General features: G+C 39.0%; 1 protein-coding gene across 1 annotated transcript; it reads left to right on the top strand.

The window, feature by feature from the left end:
* The first annotated feature begins 512 nt into the window (after window positions 1-512).
* On the top strand, window positions 513-20263 carry LOC127426937 (nuclear protein localization protein 4 homolog). The gene is made up of 17 exons (XM_051674139.1): window positions 513-660; window positions 1696-1776; window positions 7911-8020; window positions 8146-8382; window positions 8641-8689; window positions 9603-9697; window positions 9780-9903; window positions 10127-10306; window positions 10733-10819; window positions 11293-11364; window positions 11488-11614; window positions 12116-12276; window positions 14282-14353; window positions 14514-14606; window positions 14811-14930; window positions 17802-17904; window positions 18260-20263. Exons 1-17 carry the CDS (start codon window positions 646-648, stop codon window positions 18415-18417), a joined length of 1884 nt encoding a protein of 627 aa, XP_051530099.1. The 5' UTR covers window positions 513-645; the 3' UTR covers window positions 18418-20263.
* Window positions 20264-20782: the final 519 nt, after the last annotated feature.

Genomic DNA, 20782 nt, shown 5'->3' on the forward strand with positions numbered 1-20782 from the left:
AGCAAAGAATTGTGGGTTGTGAGTGCCAACGAAGGATACACCTCATGCATCCTCCGAATTCATGTGAAAGGAGGTCGCAATCAAAGGCTGCATTCGAAGTGTCCTACTCGCTTTTCTGAAAGGAGACATCCTCGATGACGTATGCGGCCAACAAATGCGACCTCTGGAGGACGCATCCATCCAAACGAGACACAGCCGTCATGTACAGTGAAAAAGATAAACATTTTGGTCTGTTCTTCTCACCCTAAACCAACTGGATCGCTTCAGGAGACATGGATTTAACCACTGGAGTCTTACAGCTTACTTTTATGCTGCCTTTATGTGCTTTTTGTAGCTTCAAAATTTTGGTCACCATTCTCTTGCATTGTATGGACCAACAGAGCTGAGATAGTCTTCTAAAAACCTTCATTTGTGTCATTTTTTTGTGAACTATTCCTTTAAAGCTATACAGGAACAGAACATGCAACTTCCTTGTTTCTGTCCGGTCACTTTAAGCAGGATCCTGTCACAGCCCGGACTCATTTAGATGTAGCACCGGTTCTGTGAGTTTGGCATCGCTGGACAGATCCGAACCGTAAACAGCGACATATAAACACTTGAACTGTCATTTCAGCGACACCAGGGGGGACGGTTCACCTCATCAACATGACAGAAAATATAGTAAGTGACTGTTTGTGCGTGTATGAAGACAGTTTGAGTGAAGTCTGTCATCCTGTGATGAGGCAGCAGAATTGTTAGCATGATGCTAATGATCAGACTCAGCCCAAATCCTCCAGAAACACATAAAACACTCAAAACAACGTTTATATGTGTCTTATTAACTAATCTGATTCATTTATGATTCACTGCTGTGCTTTATTAATTCTGCTGAGATTTACTTTATTTGGCTTGGCACAGACATTACTGCATGAGTCAGTGTAAGTTTATGCCTGCTGCTTATTAAATTGGATGTTGAGTTTTATTTTCATTTTCATTAACAGTAGGGAGATGAAGATACTGCCTTAAATGTGAGATACGGAGATAAACTCGTTCTCCTCAGTTGTATATATCTGGTAGGTGTATTGCCACTTAAGCAATTGATGAAAGTGTCTTGAATGGCAAATTATCTTTTGTCCTGATTTTGTACAAAGAGACTTAGACAAGTGAAAGAAGGAACTGGATGGATGATGTTCAAAATACTAAAAGTCCAGTTGCACTTGCAGTTTACCAATAGCTGTACTTAAGAGAGTCATCTTCTAAAACCAAAAATGAAAGGCAGATCGATGAATAGAATGGTAAAACAAGCAATAGTGATTTATAGTGGAAAAAAATGTGCAAAAGGCATGGTGGCATTCAGCGAGTGTTTGGACATGGAGTCGTGTGGCTTTCTGTGCCAGTTTATCGAGTGTCCGACGTCTAAGGTCTGCCCTCCAGCCACCTGTTTTTTCTTTTCTTAACTGGCTTGTTTGGATCGGATTAATTGCTTGTGGTCTTATGGGTTGTTTTTGGGAAGTGTCAGAAATGCTTTCACAGATGGAACTTCATCCTGGTTCAATACTTGCGTGACATCTGCCATCGAATTGTAAAGTCTTTTTTTTTTTCTTTTTCTTAAGTTGTGTATGAGATCTGTTTAAGAATCAAGCACACAACTGTACAACAAACATACCCGTTGCATTAACCTTAAGTGTCTCTTCCCTTATGTTTATTAATTGACAGATCATTCGTGTCCAGTCTCCAGAGGGAATGAAAAAAATCCCATCGACAAAGCGTGAGACAGCTGCAGCGTTCCTCAAGAAGGTAAAAAGAAAAAACACACACATAGTTCTTTGTGACTCTTTCACGCTACATTAACTTTTATCTCCTTTCCTGCTCTGTGCCCTTATTTACCTTCTACTGTAAAAGTCTGGTTTAAAATAGTCAAGGCAGGCTTTACACACTGCTTTTCATAAAATGCACACAAGAAATAATCATATGTTTATCCAGGGTTCCCACGCGTCCTGGAAAATCTGGAATTTTGCAAAGCAGCGGAAAATGAGAAAAGTACTTAAATGTCCTGGACAATAATAATTTTTCCTGAAAATGTTTGACTGTGTTGCTAACAAAGTTTTTGTTACATGTACAAAAACATGGCAGCGATTGGGACTCAGGATAGGTGTCAAATACACATTCGTATCGATTTGGCTGTGCACGTTGAAACAAACGTCAATTTTTGACTGTTATGAACAAAGCCATGTCACGTATATTTTCTGCTCATCTGCTGTCATTTCTGCTTTGCTCCGATTAAATAGTTTAAGTATTGACATAGTCCAGAATATTTTGCATTCCAAAATTGCTGTTGTTAACCACAAAAACATTTGAGTTGTAAATTTTAGATTATAAAATGTGCAATGGCTTTAGTTATAGAATGTGCAATGTCACAGAATTTGATACATTTGGATGAAAATTAATGTTTGAATGCACAATTAAATACATTTTGCAATATGTCTTATTGTGATTATTAAACTGCAAAAGGCTGTGATTTAATTGAATAATTATATAATCTGTATTTGCTACGCGGTTCAAAGCAAATGTGTAAAGCTGGCTGCTCATAAACTGAAAACACCTCATCATGGTTATCACGCATGCACTTTGTTTCTAGTAGACGACAGAGAGAAGAGCACTTGTTAGCTTGCAGCATAAACAGACTGTATATTTATTTAATTAATTCACTGCTTTTGGGGGTTTAATAATCACACTGGTAATGTAGTGGACTGCTTATCCGGAGGTGAGAAACTACCATCAAAAACAAAGAAACAGCAAAATAAAAGTTCAATTTAAATGGACGTGTTTTTGTTAAAATGTTACACTTGTTGGGCCCACAAAATTTCCTGGAAATGTCCTGGAAAATTGTGCCATAAAAAGAATGGGAATCCTGTTATCACTTTGAGGCTTATATGCACCACTATATATTTACAACCCCAGTTCCAAAAAAAGTTGGGACAGTATGGAAAATGCTAATAAAAACAAAAAGGTGTGATTTGTTAATTCTATTTACCCTGTTCTATATTAAAAGCACTACAACTACACATTATTTAAAGTTTTACCTTGTGAATGTAATTTTATTTATTTTATTTTTTTGAAAATATACAGTTGAAGTCAGAAGTTTACATACTCATAGGTTGAAGTCATTAAAACTCATTTTTAACCACTCCACAGATTTAATATTAGAAAACTATAGTTTTGGCAAGTCATTTAGGACATCTACTTTGTGCATGACACAAGTAATTTTTCCAGCAATTGTTTACAGACAGATTGCTTCACTTTTAATTTGGGTCAGAAGTTTACATACACTAAGTTAACTGTGCCTTTAAGCAGCTTGGATAATTCCAGAAAATGATGTCAAGGCATTAGACAGTTAGCCAATTAGCTTCTGATAGGAGGTGTACTGAATTGGAGGTGTACCTGTGTATGTAGTTTAAGGCCTACCTTCAAACTCAGTGCCTCTTTGCTTGACATCATGGGAAAATCAAAAGAAACCAGCCAAGACCTCAGAAATAACATTGTCAACCTCCACATGTCTGGTTCATTCTTGGGAGCAATTTCCAAATGCCTGAAGGTACCACGTTCATCTAAAAAAAAACAATAGTATGCAAGAATAAACACCATGGGACCACGCAGCCATCATATCGCTCATGAAGGAGAGGCATTCTGTCTTTTAGAGATTAATATAGTTTGGTGTGGAAAGTGCAAATCAATCCCAGAACAACAGCAAAGGATCTTGTGAAGATGCTGGAGGAAACAGGTAGACAAGTATCTATATTCACACTAAAACAAGTCCTATATCGACATAACCTGAAAGGCTGCTCAGCAAGGAAGAAGCCACTGCTCCAAAACCACCATAAATAAGCCAGACTACAGTTTGCAAGTGCACATGGGAACAAAGATCTTACTTTTTGGAGAAATGTCCTCTGGTCTGATGAAACAAAAATTTAACTGTTTGGCCATAATGACCATCGTTATGTTTGGAGGAAAAAGGGTGAGGCTTGCAAGCTGAAGAACACCATCCCAACCGTGAAGGTGGCAGCATCATGTTGTGGGGGTGCTTTGCTGCAGGAGGGACTGGTGCACTTCACAAAATAGTTGGCATCATGAGGAAGGAAAATTATGTGGATAGACTGCAGCAACATCTCAAGACATCAGCCAGTAAGTTAAAGCTCGGTTGCAAATGGGTCTTCCAAATGGACAATGACCCAAGCATATCTCCTAAGTTGTGGCAAAATGGTTTACAAAGGACAACAAAGTCAAGGTACTGGAGTGGCCATCACAAAGCCCTGACCTCAATCTGATAGAAAATTTGTGGGCAGAACTGAAAAAGCATGTGCGAGCAAGGAGGTCTACAAACCTGACTCAGTTACACCAGTTCTGTCTGGAAGAATGGGCCAAAATTCCAGCAACTTATTGTGAGAAGCTTGTGGAAGGCTACCCAAAACGTTTGACCCCAGTTCAACAATTTAAAGGCAATACTACCAAATACCAAGTGTATGTAAACTTCTGACCCACTGGGAATGTGATGAAAGAAATAAAAGCTGAAATAAATAAATCTCTCTACTATTATCCTGACATTTCACATTCTTTAAGTAGTGATCCTAACTGACCTAAGACAGGGAATGTTTTCTACGATTAAATGTCAGGAATTGTGAAAAACAGAGTTTAAATGTGTTTGGCTAAGGTGTATGTAAGCTTCTGACTTCAACTGTACACTCATTTCAAATCAGATGATTGCAACACGCTCCAAAAAAGTTGGGACAGTTGAGTGTTTACCACTGTGTAACATCACCATTTCTTCTAATAACACTTATTAAGCATTTGGGCACTGAAGACATGGCTTTAAGTTTAGCAAGCAGAATTTTCCCCCATTCATCCATTATGTGTTTAGCTACGCAAGTGTAATAAACTACAATATTTACTTAAATCTTTTGCTAAAACATTTTATTACATTCAAATATTTGAATGTTGGATTTCGATTCACTAAAATTATGAGAGAGTAGGTGTTACTATTCACCATAAATAACATTCACAGTCATTCCTCTGGACCTATGCAACTGTTACATTCAAAGCCTGACCTGAAAATATCACTATACAACAAACGCACAACCACAGATCTATGAGTCATTACACAGCAGCAGCAGCAAAGAAAACTCCTGCTGAATGTTAATTTACAGTATTAATGGAGCAGATCTGAAAATGGAGACCAGTGACAATAAGTTGCACAATCTCACAGATGTTCTTCATCACAAATTGTGTAGCGTTCCATTAGAAGTGTGCTTGCTGTGCTTAGACAGAAGTATAAATTGCGCACCCACAGCGACCTGTCATGATAAAGATTGGTTCAGAACTCTCTGGATGACCCTTGCAGATTATAACTTAAAGGTATAATTCACCCAAAAATTTAAATTCTGTCATTATTTTCTCACCCAAACCCGTATGACTTTTTTCTTCAATGGCAAGACAAAGATGATGTTAGGCCGAATTTTAGGGACTGACAGCCTCGGTCACCATTCACTTTCATTGTATTAAAAAAAGGCCAGTGCCAACATTCTTACGTAATTTCTGTTGTAGACTTGGAACGACATGAAGGTGAGTAAATGAAACAGAATTTTCATTTTTGGGTGAACTAACCCTCTAACCATCAAATTGCTCATGTTTGGAGCAATTTAATACATTTTAAAAGTGGTTGGGCACTTTCTTGATCTTAATAACTATTAATAAGTAGTATTAACTTTTATATAAATTCTGATGTCATTGACAATTTTTAATGTTGGTACCAGATAGTTTAAGATGCTACAGGCTGTTTTAATATAGGCAGAGGTTTTCTGTTTGTCTGGTGTAGACACCGCAGGGTCCATTAAAGATTCATGTCTCACTGTGGGAGGGTGGATAATTAGTTGGTGATCAGTGCAGACCGTCTCCCCATTTGATTTCATCATTATAAAGCAAAACGAAAAGAAACAGAAGTCAAGGGGTCTAGCTATGACCTTGAAGCATTTGTGCATCTTTTGTCTTAGTCATTGGTGTTATGTCAGTAGATGGTGTCCAAGTCCTGATCTGGTGCTTGGAGTTGAATTATAGCCTATGTGTTCAATAGGGCTGCAACTAACGATTATTTTGATAATTAATCTAACTATTATTAGACTGATTATTCAGCTTGTGCCCTGACTTAAAAGTTTGTATTAAACGTGCTTACTAACAATAAAGAGGACAAAATCATCTTTTAAAAATACCTCTAAATGACATTCACTGAATTAAAGGGGGAAAATACTTTCTGTTAAGTTTAAGCCAGTAAAGAAATTCACTGCAAAAAATCCTATTGTTATCAAGTGTTTTTGTCTTGTTTTTCATTTTAGAATTGTCTAAAAATCCTTAAAACAAGATACATTTACTTGAGAAGCATCATGTAACATATTTAGACTTGCTTTAAGAGAATGTATCTTAAATTTAAATGTATTTTGTATATAAGTGTATTTTTTCACTTGGTTATACTTCTGCGAGTGCAGTAAAGACAAAATATACTTATATCCAAGATCTATTCTCTAAAAGCAAGTCTAAATATCTTATATGCTGCTTCTCGGGTGAATGCATCTTTTTTTAATGGATTTTTACATATTCTAAAATATTTGTATTTTTAATATTATATTCAACATTCTCAGATAAAATTTTTTTTCTTCTGTAGGATAGCTGCTTTGGATATTAATATTGGAAAACAAGCCAAAACAAATCTAAAACATATTTTGTTGCGGTGTATAATGGGGTGAAACTTTTTGTTCACTTTAATCCATCTTTAACTCAAGATCATCTTCTCTTATTAATAATTGGCTGCATATTGCCAATTTTTTTCATGATAAGAAATGCACAGTGACACATGTATTATGATTCAATAATAAGTTGCAAGCCATCATGTTATAATCTAGCTGCATTAAGTGCGCACACTCGAAGGATGAGCGTCCCCGTGACAGTGTGTGCATCAGCTGGATGCCTTAGATCGGGACACTTCACGCAACTCGTAGAAGAGGCGCTGACTGACAGAGAAATGCCAATTTTGGAGATTGTAGTTATTTACATGACCCGCTTCCATATTATTTGAACTTTATTAAAGCTATAACTGCATTAAAGATGTAACGTCAGGGTGTTTCCTTTAAAGATGCTCGACACGCAAGTTTTGCTTCAGTGGCGCGGCAGCTCCAGCTCCACTTATTCCACAATGAGAGTGCTTCAGTATTTACTTATTTTGTATTTTTGCATTATAATTCCCTCATATTTTGTGATTTACATCACCTTAAGCTGTTTGGAAGGTTTAGAGTGCATCTGGACTGTGAGGTGTCTGTGTTTTCTTCCTCTCCTCAGTCAGGCGTGACCTGCATGTTCATCAACTCATGTTACGTTAAATGAGATCAAACCACTATTCGGCAATGAATATTTTTGTAGACAATTATTGTCGACGTTGTCGATAATGTCAACTAATCGTTTCAGCCCTAGTGTTCATAATGAATTTTTTACAATTCCATCCATCTCCAGGATGGTATGTTATACTTACAGGTTAAATTTGGGAGCACCATGAGCAACTAGTAAAAGCTTTTGCTGATTGGATTAGCATTGATATTGGGCTTCTACTGGGTGTCTGATTGCCTGATATATATCTCTGTCGGATATGGTTCTGACACTGCACTCAAAACATTGAGTACTAACTTCCCACTTATTAGTTGTTCAGCCTGAGCATGAAAGAGTTTTGCAAAATAGCATGGCCTTGAGTGCCGTATGGCTTTTTATAAAACATTCCAGGAACAGAAGGAAAGACTTAGTAACTTCTTGGTCTTTTTGTTCCTTATATTGCTCATTTTGTTCTCCTAAATCAAATAAACAGAGACAATGTGATTTAACCTTTATCTTTCCACTAGGTTGCCAAAGAGTTTGGGTTCAGTTCAAATGGCTTCTCAGTCTACCTGAACCGGAACAAGACTGGAGAGGTCCTGTCACAGAACAAGGCCCTCAGCTTACTGAAAATCAAGTAATTGTGCAGCCTAGAGAGATAGAGTTTATTCTGTTTAATTGTGCATTTGTGGGCTTGTGTCTTAGCATTTTACATACCAGTAAATGTGACCATTCTCACAAAGTTGTTATTTTGTATTTTAGGCATGGCGATATGCTTTTCCTCTTCCCATCCTCAGTTGGACCCTCCAGTGAGAATATGGACATTGCTCAGCCTCACACTTCTTCTTCCTTCCCCTCCTTCCCTTCTTCCTCCTCCTCCTCCTCCTCATCATCTTCCATATCCCGCTCACACTCTGCCCCACAGATCCCAGAAGATGAGATCGACCAGTATCTGTCCAAACAGGAGGGAAAGATCTACAGAAACAGAGACCCACAGCTGTGAGTCTGCCTCTCTTTCAACACTCCCTTCACTTTTTACACAGGAAAATTATTTACAGCCTTGTGCTCCCAGGGCTGGTGGATTTCAAAGTTATTTTTCTACCATGGTTTACAGTGGATCTAATGCATTATTCAACCCCTTAAATAATTCATTTCTATGAGAACTGCAGAGTCCTTAAGAGAGACATTTTGTGAACAGTTTAAAAGGAATGTGTTTAATATTTCTGATACAAGGCATTCATTATCACTGTTTTTCAGGTGCCGGCATGGTCCCATGGGGAAATGTGTGCACTGCGTACCTTTGGAGGTAAGGACCCCATATCCTGCCCTCAGGACGCACAAATCTCATCATAGAATATGGGTCTATTCTAGATGTGCACCTCAGAGAGTCTTCACAACACTGGATAAAGGAATAGCTCACCTGAAATTTAGATTTGTTATGTACAGAACTCACCCTCAGGTTGTTCAAACCTATATGTTGCTTTTTTTTCGTTTAACACGAAAGGAGAAATTTTCCATACATTGACAGTTCATAGTGACCATGTCTGTCAAGAGCTCAAAAAAGGACAAAAAAAACCCCACTTACAAAACTTCCAAATGTCTTGTATTGTGTTATATATGTGCTACATTCAAAGACTTCTGAAACCATGCAATAGCTTTGTGCAAAAAACTGATATTTCAGTCATTACTCACTGATGATCTTTCCTTTTGCCAAAGTTCTGAAATCTCATAATAAATAAAAAATATATTCATACAGGTTTGATATTAGGATGAGGAAATAATCGCATTTAATCCCTTTCTCTTGCATGAACCATTTCATTAAAACACCATTGTAACATTAATTAAGAACTTTATTTTCATGACTGCACTAGACGCAACACTATGCACAACGACAATTCCCATATTGACAGGGAATGGACTATATAATAAGACGCAGACGGTGCAATAAACGGAGAAGAACCTCCAAATTAAATTGCCCTTGACCCAGCCCATTAGCATGTTGCACGTCCGATTTTTGCCAACCCACTTGCATCTAGACTAAGTTCATACTTGCACGAAAATATCAAAAATTCATGGGCATTCCCAGTGACTTTGGGCATATGACGCATCACATAGTGCTGCACATAAGGCATAAACCTCTTAAAATAGGGCCCTAAGACTGATAGCACACATTTGCAATTTCATCTTCCATGTTCTAAATATATTAATTTATTTAATAGCCTTTTGATGAAGACTATCTAAACCACCTTGACCCGCCAGTCAAGCACATGTCCTTCCATGCCTACATACGGAAACTCACTGGCGGTGCAGACAAGTGAGTGTTTCTTGGAACTCTCTTCTATAACCTAAATAAGACCACAGGGACAGTGTAATTTTCAAGTTTTCTTGTTTCTTAGGGGGAAGTTTGTTGCACTTGAGAACATTAGCTGTAAGATTAAATCTGGCTGTGAGGGACATCCACCCTGGCCAGAGGGCATCTGTACCAAGTGCCAGCCCAGCGCCATCACCCTCAATAGACAGGTAGCCAGCTACTCTCTGTCTGTATCACAAGCATCTTCACTTTCATCTAGCTCTTATATTACATGCAGACAAACTGTCATGAAATCAATTTCTTGCCTTAAAACGAGCCCTCAACTTCTGTTTCCTGCTCAAGCAAGTAAATGAGAACTCCCTGAGGGGCAGTGTTGTATTTCTGTCTTTGTCTTTTTGTCTGTTGGAACTACCAAAAAAATCTGTGTTGCAGAAATATCGACACGTGGACAACATAATGTTCGAGAACCACACCATTGCTGACCGATTTCTCGATTTCTGGAGAAAGACGGGTAACCAGCGGATGGGTTACCTTTATGGTCGCTACACAGAGCACAAAGACATCCCTCTTGGTATCCGTGCAGAGGTGGCTGCCATTTATGAACCACCCCAGGTGAGAGACTTATAGTAGGTCTGACTGGCTAGTGTCTCAGTATTCTTTACATTACATTAAATACAGCAGTAGGTGCAATGGTATCAAACAAACACAAGAGGGCAGTAGTAGGCTAACCCTTTAGAAGTGAGCAAGAAAACTTTGTGCTTCTGTGAAGAACAGAGGTCAAGGATATTGAGCGTACAGCTAATGTTTGTGTGCCTTAAACCAATGATGGATGGATGAACTGATCAATGCTAGAGAGAATATCAGAACTCACTGTCCATGTCTGCCGATTTATCTTAAATGCCCGTCAGGGATTAATAAAGTTGTACTGTATTGTATTATTTAATCACTGTGATTTTTATAACTCATTAGTATATGGGACTAGAACCCACTGACTCTGTCTGCTATGCCATCTAAATTTTCTCCTCTTCTTTGTCTCAGATTGGAACCCAGAACAGTCTTGAGCTGATTGAGGATCCAAAGGCTGAAGCAGTTGAGGAAATTGCTGCCAAATTGGGCCTACGGAAGGTGAGATACTTTTTCCATACCTCCTTACAAATGGGGGCTCGTCCGGGATAAGTGTAAAAAATAGTAATGCATAAAATAAGTGAAGATTACCTCAGGATCTACGCATCGTATCACAGTGAATTGGGTCTTGTTTTAATCGGGATTATTTGCTTTAAGTAATCTTGAAACAGTTTTAATATTCTGTTTGTTTCATGCAAAAAAAAATGCAGCTTGAGGTCATTTAATCTTGTTTTTTACCCTCCTGATCCATTTTTAAAAAGCTCTAATGACTAGCATGGCTGAACGTACACATGGGATTTATTTATCTGTGCAGTCAAAGCTGAGACACTAGACATTTTTAGTGTAGACCTCCTGTCAGGGCAAATGAGGCTCTCTGATGGCCCATATCTCTGTATACTTCCAAATGTGTGCTTGTGCCAAAGAAACCAGAAAGGTGTTTTTTTATTTTTTTTTTTATTGGCTTTTGTTTTTAGGTGGGGTGGATTTTCACAGATCTACTGTCAGAGGACACCAGGATAGGCACTGTCCGCTACAGCAGAAACAAGGTAAGTTACCAGATATCTAAAACATACCGGAAACAGACATTACTGGGGAGTTGCTCCTTTTACTGACTGCATGGTGCATCCTAACATTGTGATTGGCGAATGGGCATGTGTCCCCCTGTCAAGGACTCCCACTTTCTGAGTGCAGAGGAGTGCATCACAGCTGGACACTTCCAGAACCAACATGCCAACCCATGTCGGCTTTCCCCAGATGGCCATTTTGGATCCAAGTTTGTTACAGTGGTTGCAACAGGTACACAGCTTTCTCTTTTGCAAGATTTACTACTACTCTTCCTTTATCCAGTGTGGTTCTAAACAATGACATTTGACTGGGTCAAACGGCTGTTTGATCTGCATGGTATTTGGTTAGTGACTGATAAATCACTCTGGCCATATTTTAAGTAGTTTATTAGTACCTGAAGAACAGGTTTCATGCTAAAGGAATTCTGAACTTTGGACTATTGGTTCTCACAAATGAAATTAGACAATTAGAAATGTCATTTAATTCATATACTGACTCCGAATGTACTTCAGTCTACAACAGGAATTTTTTTTTTATTATTGGGGGATGTTGAGCACTGAACATGAGCTCTGTTCTAAAACATAATGAGTGACCTTGCTCTTTACTGCATACTAACTTAAAACCTCATATGTGATAGATTTAAAGTGCTCTGTAGCGTGCTACACGGTGCATTGCACATGCTGCTAACATGAAGTGCAAAGGTGACTTGACTAATCCATAATGTGTTGACAGGTGGTCCTGATAACCAGGTTCACTTTGAAGGGTACCAGGTGTCCAATCAGTGCATGGCTCTGGTGAGGGATGAATGTCTACTGCCCTGCAGAGATGCTCCTGAACTGGGCTATGCCAAAGAATCCAGCACAGAGCAGTATGTCCCTGATGTCTTTTATAAGGTACAGAACTGACACCTATAAAAATAATCACTCGTACATCATGTTTCATGTTACATGTACATCATGTACAGCATAATGATACATATACATGCATACAGATATGCATAGCTTTGGAATATGTCGTGCAGTCACACGGTTCCTGGTGACTTCAGTCTTTGTTGCCCCAAAGCAACAGTCCCTGTACTTTTCCCTTTGTAACATTCTAGATGTGAACTTGTAAGAGGAACGGCACACCCAACAAGACTTTTCCCTCTCAAAAGCAACCCCTGAAGTGACGTCATCTAGTGTCGATCAGTTTTCTTCTAACGTTGTTTGCACGCGTGATTCAGTAGCAGCAACAACATCGACAGAGGATGCCAGGATTGTAGCAACACTTTTGTTAGACCTGTTTTACACATACTGTGGCTACATCCAAAAACTTAGGCTACTGCCTTGCTGCGTAATCAGTTAATTGCTTAAGTGATTGCAAGACCTCTGTTCGGTCAGGAAAGGAGGAAGCTGGGACCCGGCTGAGCAGTCAACATAAAGTTTTAATGATACAAATGAACTTCAACATAACATAAAAGACACACACAAAAATAACTCCGCGTGTGTCTCTCTCTCCCTCTCACTGGCATCTCCGGCTCCCCTTTATATCTCTCTTCTGCTGATTAGGTGACTCGGCTCTGGCTGTGCACCCTCACGGCCCGGCCACGCCCTCGTCACACTCCTCCACCGCCCGATTCAGGCCGGGGGAAACCTCCAGCTTGATGTACTCCCCTCCCTTCCTAGAGGGGAGGTTTTGCCCTTCCGGCCATCCTTCTGCCGGCAGGTCTTCTCCGCCTCCTTGGACTCTGGGAGAGAAGGGGGGGAGAGAGAGAGAGAGAGAGAGAAAAAAAAACTGGCTTGCCAGTCCCAAACACGCCGTCCACTGGGCCTCAGCCGCTTTGCCCCCTGGTGGACAGCAGCGGTTCCTCCACGACCCGGCAGACGGCAGCGGGTCCTCCATCCCCTGGTGGTCGGCAACGGCTCTTCCAATTCCTGGCGGACGGCAGCGGTTCCTCCGATTCCTGGCAGATGGCAGTGACCCCCATCCCCTGGCGGACGGCAACAGCTCCTCTGCCATCTGATGAAAGGCAGCGGCTCCTCCTTCTTCCCAGGTTTCAGCACTAAATGTCCTCTGTTCGGATGGTAAAGGAGGAAGCTGGGACCCAGCTGAGCAGTCAAAATAAAGCTTTAATGATAAACTTCAACATAAAAGATACACACAAACATAACTCTGTGTGTCTCTCTCACCCTCTCTCACTGGCGTCTCCGGCTCCCCTTTATCTCTCTCTCCCACTGATTAGGTGACTCGGCGTTGGCCTTGCACCCTCACGGCCCAGACACGCCCTCCTCCTCGTCACAGTGATTTTTGAATGAATGGAACTCTTAAGGAAACTGGTCTCAGAAAAGTTTGAAAAGCACCTTATTATCATCCTACTTCTTTATACAGACCCCGAAGGCAGCATTTTCCAGTTATCATAGGCAGTGTCTTTAGGTTACAGTTTTTACACTGGGCGCGTGAGCCGTGCATGCGATGCTGCATCCCTGAAGCCGCAGTGAGAGGAGAGATGAGGCGCACACATGTAAACCTGTTCAAAATGCACTATAAACCCATTTATCAATGCAATATTTTACAATTAAGGCTTTTATGATTTAACATACAATACTGTACTAAACTGCTCACTCAATGACCTAAAAAAGACGTCTTGATGAAAGTTAGCTATGCAGTAACAGGCACGCAACACTGTCTAAAGTCCCTTTTAACAGGTAAGAGGACCTATAGTTCCTCGTGTGAAAATGACAAAGTATTAGTTCCAGATAAAAGTACCTAAAATGGCCTTTAGTTATTGCAGTGGGTAACGGCCATATTTCTCTTGCTTTGGGCATAAACAGCCTTGTGTCAGCTTTATTTCTGTCGGAAGAATGCAGCAGATTCGTTTTCAAAAAGGTTTTAACTTTTTAAATCTCTTTTTACACCTAGGATAAAGACAAATTCGGCAATGACATCACATATTTAGCTCGACCGCTACCAGTGGAGTACTTGATCATTAATGTGAGTAATTGTCTTCTTGTTACACACACCTTAGTCTATGTATTAGTACATTTCCAAATTAATTCATGCTAAAATGTAGATTACGTTTCAAGGCATTACTGTACATTTAGTTTAGTCTGGTCTTATGTTTCTCATTGCTGTTTAACCCTCTGTGTTTCAGATCACAACCACTTTCCCAAAAGACCCAGTGTTCACGTTCTCCTCCACTCTCCGCTTCCCCATCGAAAACAGAGACGCTCTGGGAGAGACTCAGGTATGCGCACCTCACTGTTTTTCAGTCCATCTCATATCTGCAGATGCCTGTCTCTGCTTCGGTTTGAAAGCATGAATCAGCCTGGTTTTGTTACAGTCTTTAATAACATTCTAATATTTACAACGGCCAAAGTGGCATCGCACCTCCAGAAGTACACCATTCATGAAATGTTCACTGAAAGAGTGTCTGTTTTTGTATGTGCAGGACTTCCACAGTTTAGCAACATATCTTTCCCAGTGTTCTTCCTCCACAACCTTCCTGGACATCGTCTCAGACTTCCACCTGCTCCTCTTTCTTGTCACAAATGAGGTCATGCCCTTGCAGGTCTGTTTTTCATTGTATTCATTTATATTCACACACCCTTATAAGCCTGTCCCCAGCTTTTTTGGGGGGGTTCCTGAAAGTTGTTCCATGTGTAACCCCCTGTTAATTTCAGTATGAATAATGTCAGAAGTATTCATGTGAATTGCAGTATTAATTGAATGAGCGTGCACTTCTTAAACCTTTAATAGCCATTACACACGCCTTATTTCAGTGGTTCTCAACCTTTTTTTGATGAACGCCCCCCTACTTCATTCCCTTACGCCTTATTTAAATATTTTTCTGTTTATGACTGGTGGTTATATTTTGAATATAATCAGTCAGCAAAGGAGATTGAAAAGGAGATCTTATTTAGATTTTATTTTATTTGTTAGGACTCCGGTTGTTGTTGTTTTATTACTATTTTGATGCATGGTTAAAAACACTGATTGAATACAGCTCCCCCTAGTGTGTGACTGTGATATATCAACACAAATGATCCAAAAAATCCATTGGTGGGATAACCTGGTCATTCAGTACATTCAGGTAGACAGCTGACTTCATTTTATTGCTGCTTAACGTTGCTGAGCTTAGGCCAGTTGAAGCAACCCCAGATCATAACACTGCCTTAAATCCAAACGGCGACTTTTTTTTGGTCAGGGAGTGTATTTCAATATTTATTGATATTTATTTGACTATTTATTAATTATTAATTCGTTCACTTATTGAGTTACCTCATGTTTATCGTATTGTCTTACCTGAAAATGAAGACTTGGGTCAGTGACTTCCTCAATGAGTTAATGAGTAGTCTTTTAATAAAAGCTTGCTGTTCCTGTTACAATTTATATCACTTGTCTGTGTAATTTCTTAACCCTCCCTAAACAAACCTAGATTGGGTGTGTAAAAGTTACCTTGTTGATATTTTTTATTGGTGATTTGAAACAGATTTTATCTTCTCACTAGTGCTGAGTAAAAATATTTATTTTCTGATGCTTCGCAATCTTCATTTAAATGATCTCGTTATCGATTCTTAAATCCTAAGATCGATCTTTTACTCTATGCGGAACCCTCCACTACAATGAGAGCAGATAATTCGCATTTGCAACCACATTTTGCCCTATGCTAAAATGTATATATTCAGCAACTGGCTGGTAAATGTTCAGATTTCGCTCATCAGTGATTGTGTAGTATGGTGGAGTAATCAGCAGCAAGATCCTTTCACTGCATGTTGAGAGTAAAAGTTGTTGTGTGTAATGAGTGTCCAAAGACGATCCACACGACACATTTGTCATTGAATAATGTCTCTTAATACCCTTTTTGTTCTTTACAGTCAGCTGTTGATCAAAAACAACAAAAAAGTAACATTTATTTCTAATCATGCATAGCACAGATGAGATAAAGCCATTCAAGTCTCTTGTTAACATGCACTCGTTTACAAACACTTTACGGAAATGTCGGTTTTGTTAAAGAGACAGTACCGGTTTTTAGCACTTGTTCAACAAATCAATGTAAATACTTGTAAATAGTACGAATTATGCAATTAAACAATAAACATGTAAAAAAAAAAAAAGTATATATATATATATATATAAAATATAAACTTATGTTTATTGATTAAATACATGGCTTTGTTCATTTTTAAAAAGGCAAAATGTGACCAAAATGATGAAAAACTAATAAAATATAATTAGTAAAAAGAAAAATCATAATGTACCTAGTTAGAAGGTCCTCTGTATAAATAACAGCATTAGCTGGAAAATTATTTATTTTCATATGTCAGCAAAAGGGACATTACATTTGAAATATACCCATATGAATCGATATTGAATCGAATTGAGAGCTTGTGAATCGGAATGGAAGCAGGAAGTCTGTATCAGTACTTAGCCGTACTTCTCACCATTAACACATGACCCCACACTCACATGTGTTATCAGTGAGTGTTACAAATGCTTGCTTTTGTTTGCGTTTGACCACATTACCTCATCTGTACAGTTATAAAACATGGCTTCTCTTACCTTATTGCTTAATTGTACCTTTGTTGCAAAATGTGTGCCCTCCATGTGTACGTCAATGAAGTCAAAGCGTGATGGCAGCAGACTGTGTTTTTTATAAATTAGAGGCCTATAGTTCTTGAGTAGACCCTACAATAATTCTTTTTTTTTTTTTTTTTTTACGGAGTTGTGTGGACATCCAAAACAATCAGGGCAGGTGCACTGTCAAAAAAGGTCACGATTTATAATAAAAGAAGAGAATGGCACACTGCTACAGATGCTCCCATGCAATTTAATCAGTGGTGTGTGGTGCATTAACCAGGTACCCCTTGAATCAATCGTTCATTCAGTGGCGTAACCCCTTCTCCCGAGATCTGTGAAGGGGGCAAACTGCTGAAGGCCAACCCTCATTGTGAAATTAACACATCTGACTGGTCAGATTTTCTGTCACTCTGCTACTACAATTGAATCACACACAACCCTTCAAAAAAATTATCTGAAGGGGGCACATTGTGATGGAGCTCTACAGTGTGATTTGATTGGCTGTCACAGACTACTTACACTCCATCAGAAGAAACAATGCAAAGATATTTGAGGTAGTCTACATTAAATTTAAGTAGTTTTTGAAGTTGTATATTTCTGTATTTTAATGCATTTATTTATTAAATGCATATACATTGTTAAATAGATGCAGGGAAGAGCTTTTCATTATTTGAGTAACATTGCTGTCTCAATTCATGTCAGCCCTTCTCTGAAGGGTTTGAAGGGGCTGACCACATGCTGCTAAATTTAATAGATTAAGCAACATTTCGATTGCTTTTTCCCACTTCTGGGAAAAAATTCTGGGTTTGCATTTCTGTCTTGTACAAAGCTGACAGTAACCCTCTTTTCTTTATGTCTACAGGACAGTATTGGGCTTCTGCTGGATGCAGTGAAGACATCCAATGAGGAACTGGCTCAGACCTGGAAGAAATCCGAGCAGTGGGCCACCATTGAGCAGCTCTGCAGTGAGTAGTTATTCAAAGCTATCAGTCAGCATTCATAGATTCATGACTAGAGTAATCATTTGACTCATTTGAAAGTTAAAGATGTTAAAAGGAGCAGTGATTGAACGATTATTTTTTTTTCCAAACACAACTGAAGTTCAGTTCCAGTTGCTAGAGCCATTATCACAGCAAAGAGTTTAATTGGTCAAGTGATTAATGCCATTGTTTATGTTCTCAAGCCAGTTGTTGTTTTTTGAAAGGGAAAAAGGATTTTCTGGAGAAATAAGCCTATTAGTTGTGAACTCCATTTTGATGCACTATGATCAAGTACTGATTTCATTCTTTTTATCTCTTCATCTTCAATTCTTTATCTTAGGCACAGTGGGCGGGCAGCCATCTGGATCTCTGGATTATGCCATGGGTGGGCCAGCTGTCCCACAATCCTCTTCGGCCATGTGGTCCTGCCTCCACTGCACCTTTATGAACCAGCCTGGCACTGAGCACTGTGAGATGTGTAGTTTGCCTCGAAGCTAAAAAAAAATCCTTCAGATTCGGGCTGCACCACTCATCCCACCGGGAACAGCAGTGAGAGAGTACTTTCCTGTATTCCTGCCGTTTTAGTATGCCTAATCCTTAACTCCTCCCATCCCTCACTGACTGTGTTGGATCTAAATGCCGATGCCGGCATGTGCTCGAATATGCGGCCAATCAAATGCGTGAGCTGCATCATTTCGATGATTGGTGGCTGAAGACGATGGGTTGTACCCATGTAGCACTCTCTGTGTGAGACCAGTGTATTCTGGGACTTTTATTTTGGTAAAGCAACTGGGCAAAGCTCCTTCCACACAACTCATCTCCCTTTGCGGTCCAATGTAACTTTTTGGCACCATTGGTGAAACATTATAAATTTTTCTGATATTAAACTAACACACACACCCCCCCCCCACACACACACACACACACACCAACTCCCACTGAGGATGTTGTGTAAATAATAAACAGAGATGGAATAATACTGTTATTTAATTTCAAATGAAGGTTTTTTGACGCTAGTTGTATGTTGAGAGAAATCCAGTTCAATCCCATTTTCAGGAAAAGTGTTCGGCCTGTTTGCTTGCACACCAAAACTTGTACAGTGAACACTGTACTGATCTATTCACATCGCCCTGATTGCTTTGATCCTCAACAGTAGTATTGCACATTCAGAACACTTTCTTAATGTGCATTCTATTTTCTCATCATTTTTCATAATTCACTTTTGATTGGTGGTGAGTATTTTTGAGGTAGTTCTAAATGCTTGGTGGTTAAATTGAAGTCTGAATGTTTGGTTTTGCCGCAGATCCAGAGAGCAGTTCCATTTCCTCAAGATTGTAGTTTGACATTTGACCTCAGAAGGCTTAAGAGGCTATGCTTTGAATGTGGAATGGTTTATGTTTGCTTTGCTAAAACTGTAGCCACTCAGCTTTGCTTCTGGTACCCTTTTCTGTACCATTTCACTGCCATCCCCCTTTCATCATCCATTTCCCATTCCATCCTCCCTTGCGCAAGTTAAATTATTATTATTATTATTTTATTTTTTTCAATTTTCAGCCCATAGGAGCCTGTGTCATTGCATCTTCAAAGGGTTTTGTCTGAGCCATCTCTGAAAATGCTCACTCCCCACCTGTCGGCCCATTGTTTCTCACACCTGGCTGAGAAAGAGGTTGATTGATAGGGAATGAACAGAACAACAGATATAAAATGACAGTTTGAAACTTGAGTCTACTTAATTGACACATTTGCCTTGGATTTAATTAATTTCTGAAAAAGAAGCAACTATTTTGTTAACCAGCCTCATAGATCTTTCTCGGTGCAGATTGGTTAGTAGAGGTCAACAAATGAATTTTTCTCTAGACAAGAACGGTCACCTTTTGAAATTTTTATTTGGTCCAGATTTGAAGCATTTTAGAAACCAGCCCAAAAATGCAATCCCTTAAATATGCATTCAGGAAAATGTCAGCCCTCTGAAATTAAGTGATCTAGATGTTTACATCGCAGTGTTTTATTGCATTATATTTTGTAGGGTTTCCTGGTTCTCAGATTCACCCATAATTTCTGTCTCTGACATTTTAAAAAATGCAATCTAGTTCACTTAAAGGGAGTTACGCTGATCAAAATCACATTGTTCTCTTAATCTGGGTTTTGTTCTAAAAAGTTGAGATGACTTGCGTTTTGGATTGAGGCTATAAAAGTATATATTTTCCCTGAGCTGCAGATGACTGTGCTTACACTTTGTTGTCACAAAGTGCAAGAAAAGATGCCCTGACTTCTGTGCTGTCAACTGGTTTTGGAGTTTTAAATACAGAGAGAATAGTTCAACAATAAAACTGATTCCTTTGGATACAGTAGTCTTGTCTTTTTTACTGATTTTGTTGTACATACATAAGATTATATATGGTAATGTTTATCATTCAACATAGAAGCTACTTTCTGCCTTAAAGTATTTGATTCAAATCCATATTGGGAAAGACCAGAATGGGGCCCTGTGCTGCTTGACGTATACTGTACATAGCTGTAGACATACTTCAAGGGCTTTACATATCCCATACATTAAGTGAGGCCTTGAAGTCATCATACAGACAGCACATATGGTTGTATTCAGGTTTTTGGATGCTTTCTTAAAATAAAGGTTCTACTTAAAGGAGAAGTATGTAGTGTAGTAATATCTAAAGCTTTCATTATAGGTTCATTTATGGAGAGTGCAACTCAACCTTATCAAAAACTTGATTAAGCATGTTACCACAAATTACTGAAACCAATTATTTATTGGCATCAATGTATGAGTGTGCTTCACTTCTGCAATCTGTTTATCTTTAGAGCAAAGACCTTGAAACCAGAATGTTTCAAAAAAGAAAAAACT

This window comes from Myxocyprinus asiaticus, chromosome 36 (genome assembly GCF_019703515.2).
Source record: "Myxocyprinus asiaticus isolate MX2 ecotype Aquarium Trade chromosome 36, UBuf_Myxa_2, whole genome shotgun sequence".
In the NCBI taxonomy this organism is placed as follows: domain Eukaryota; kingdom Metazoa; phylum Chordata; class Actinopteri; order Cypriniformes; family Catostomidae; genus Myxocyprinus; species Myxocyprinus asiaticus.

Bases quoted from the DNA above. Each gene is read 5' to 3' on its own strand.
- LOC127426937 (XM_051674139.1), top strand. The intron at 10,307-10,732 runs GTGAGAGACTTA...TCTTTGTCTCAG, and splicing joins CCATTTATGAACCACCCCAG to ATTGGAACCCAGAACAGTCT. The intron at 17,905-18,259 runs GTGAGTAGTTAT...TCTTTATCTTAG, and splicing joins CACCATTGAGCAGCTCTGCA to GCACAGTGGGCGGGCAGCCA.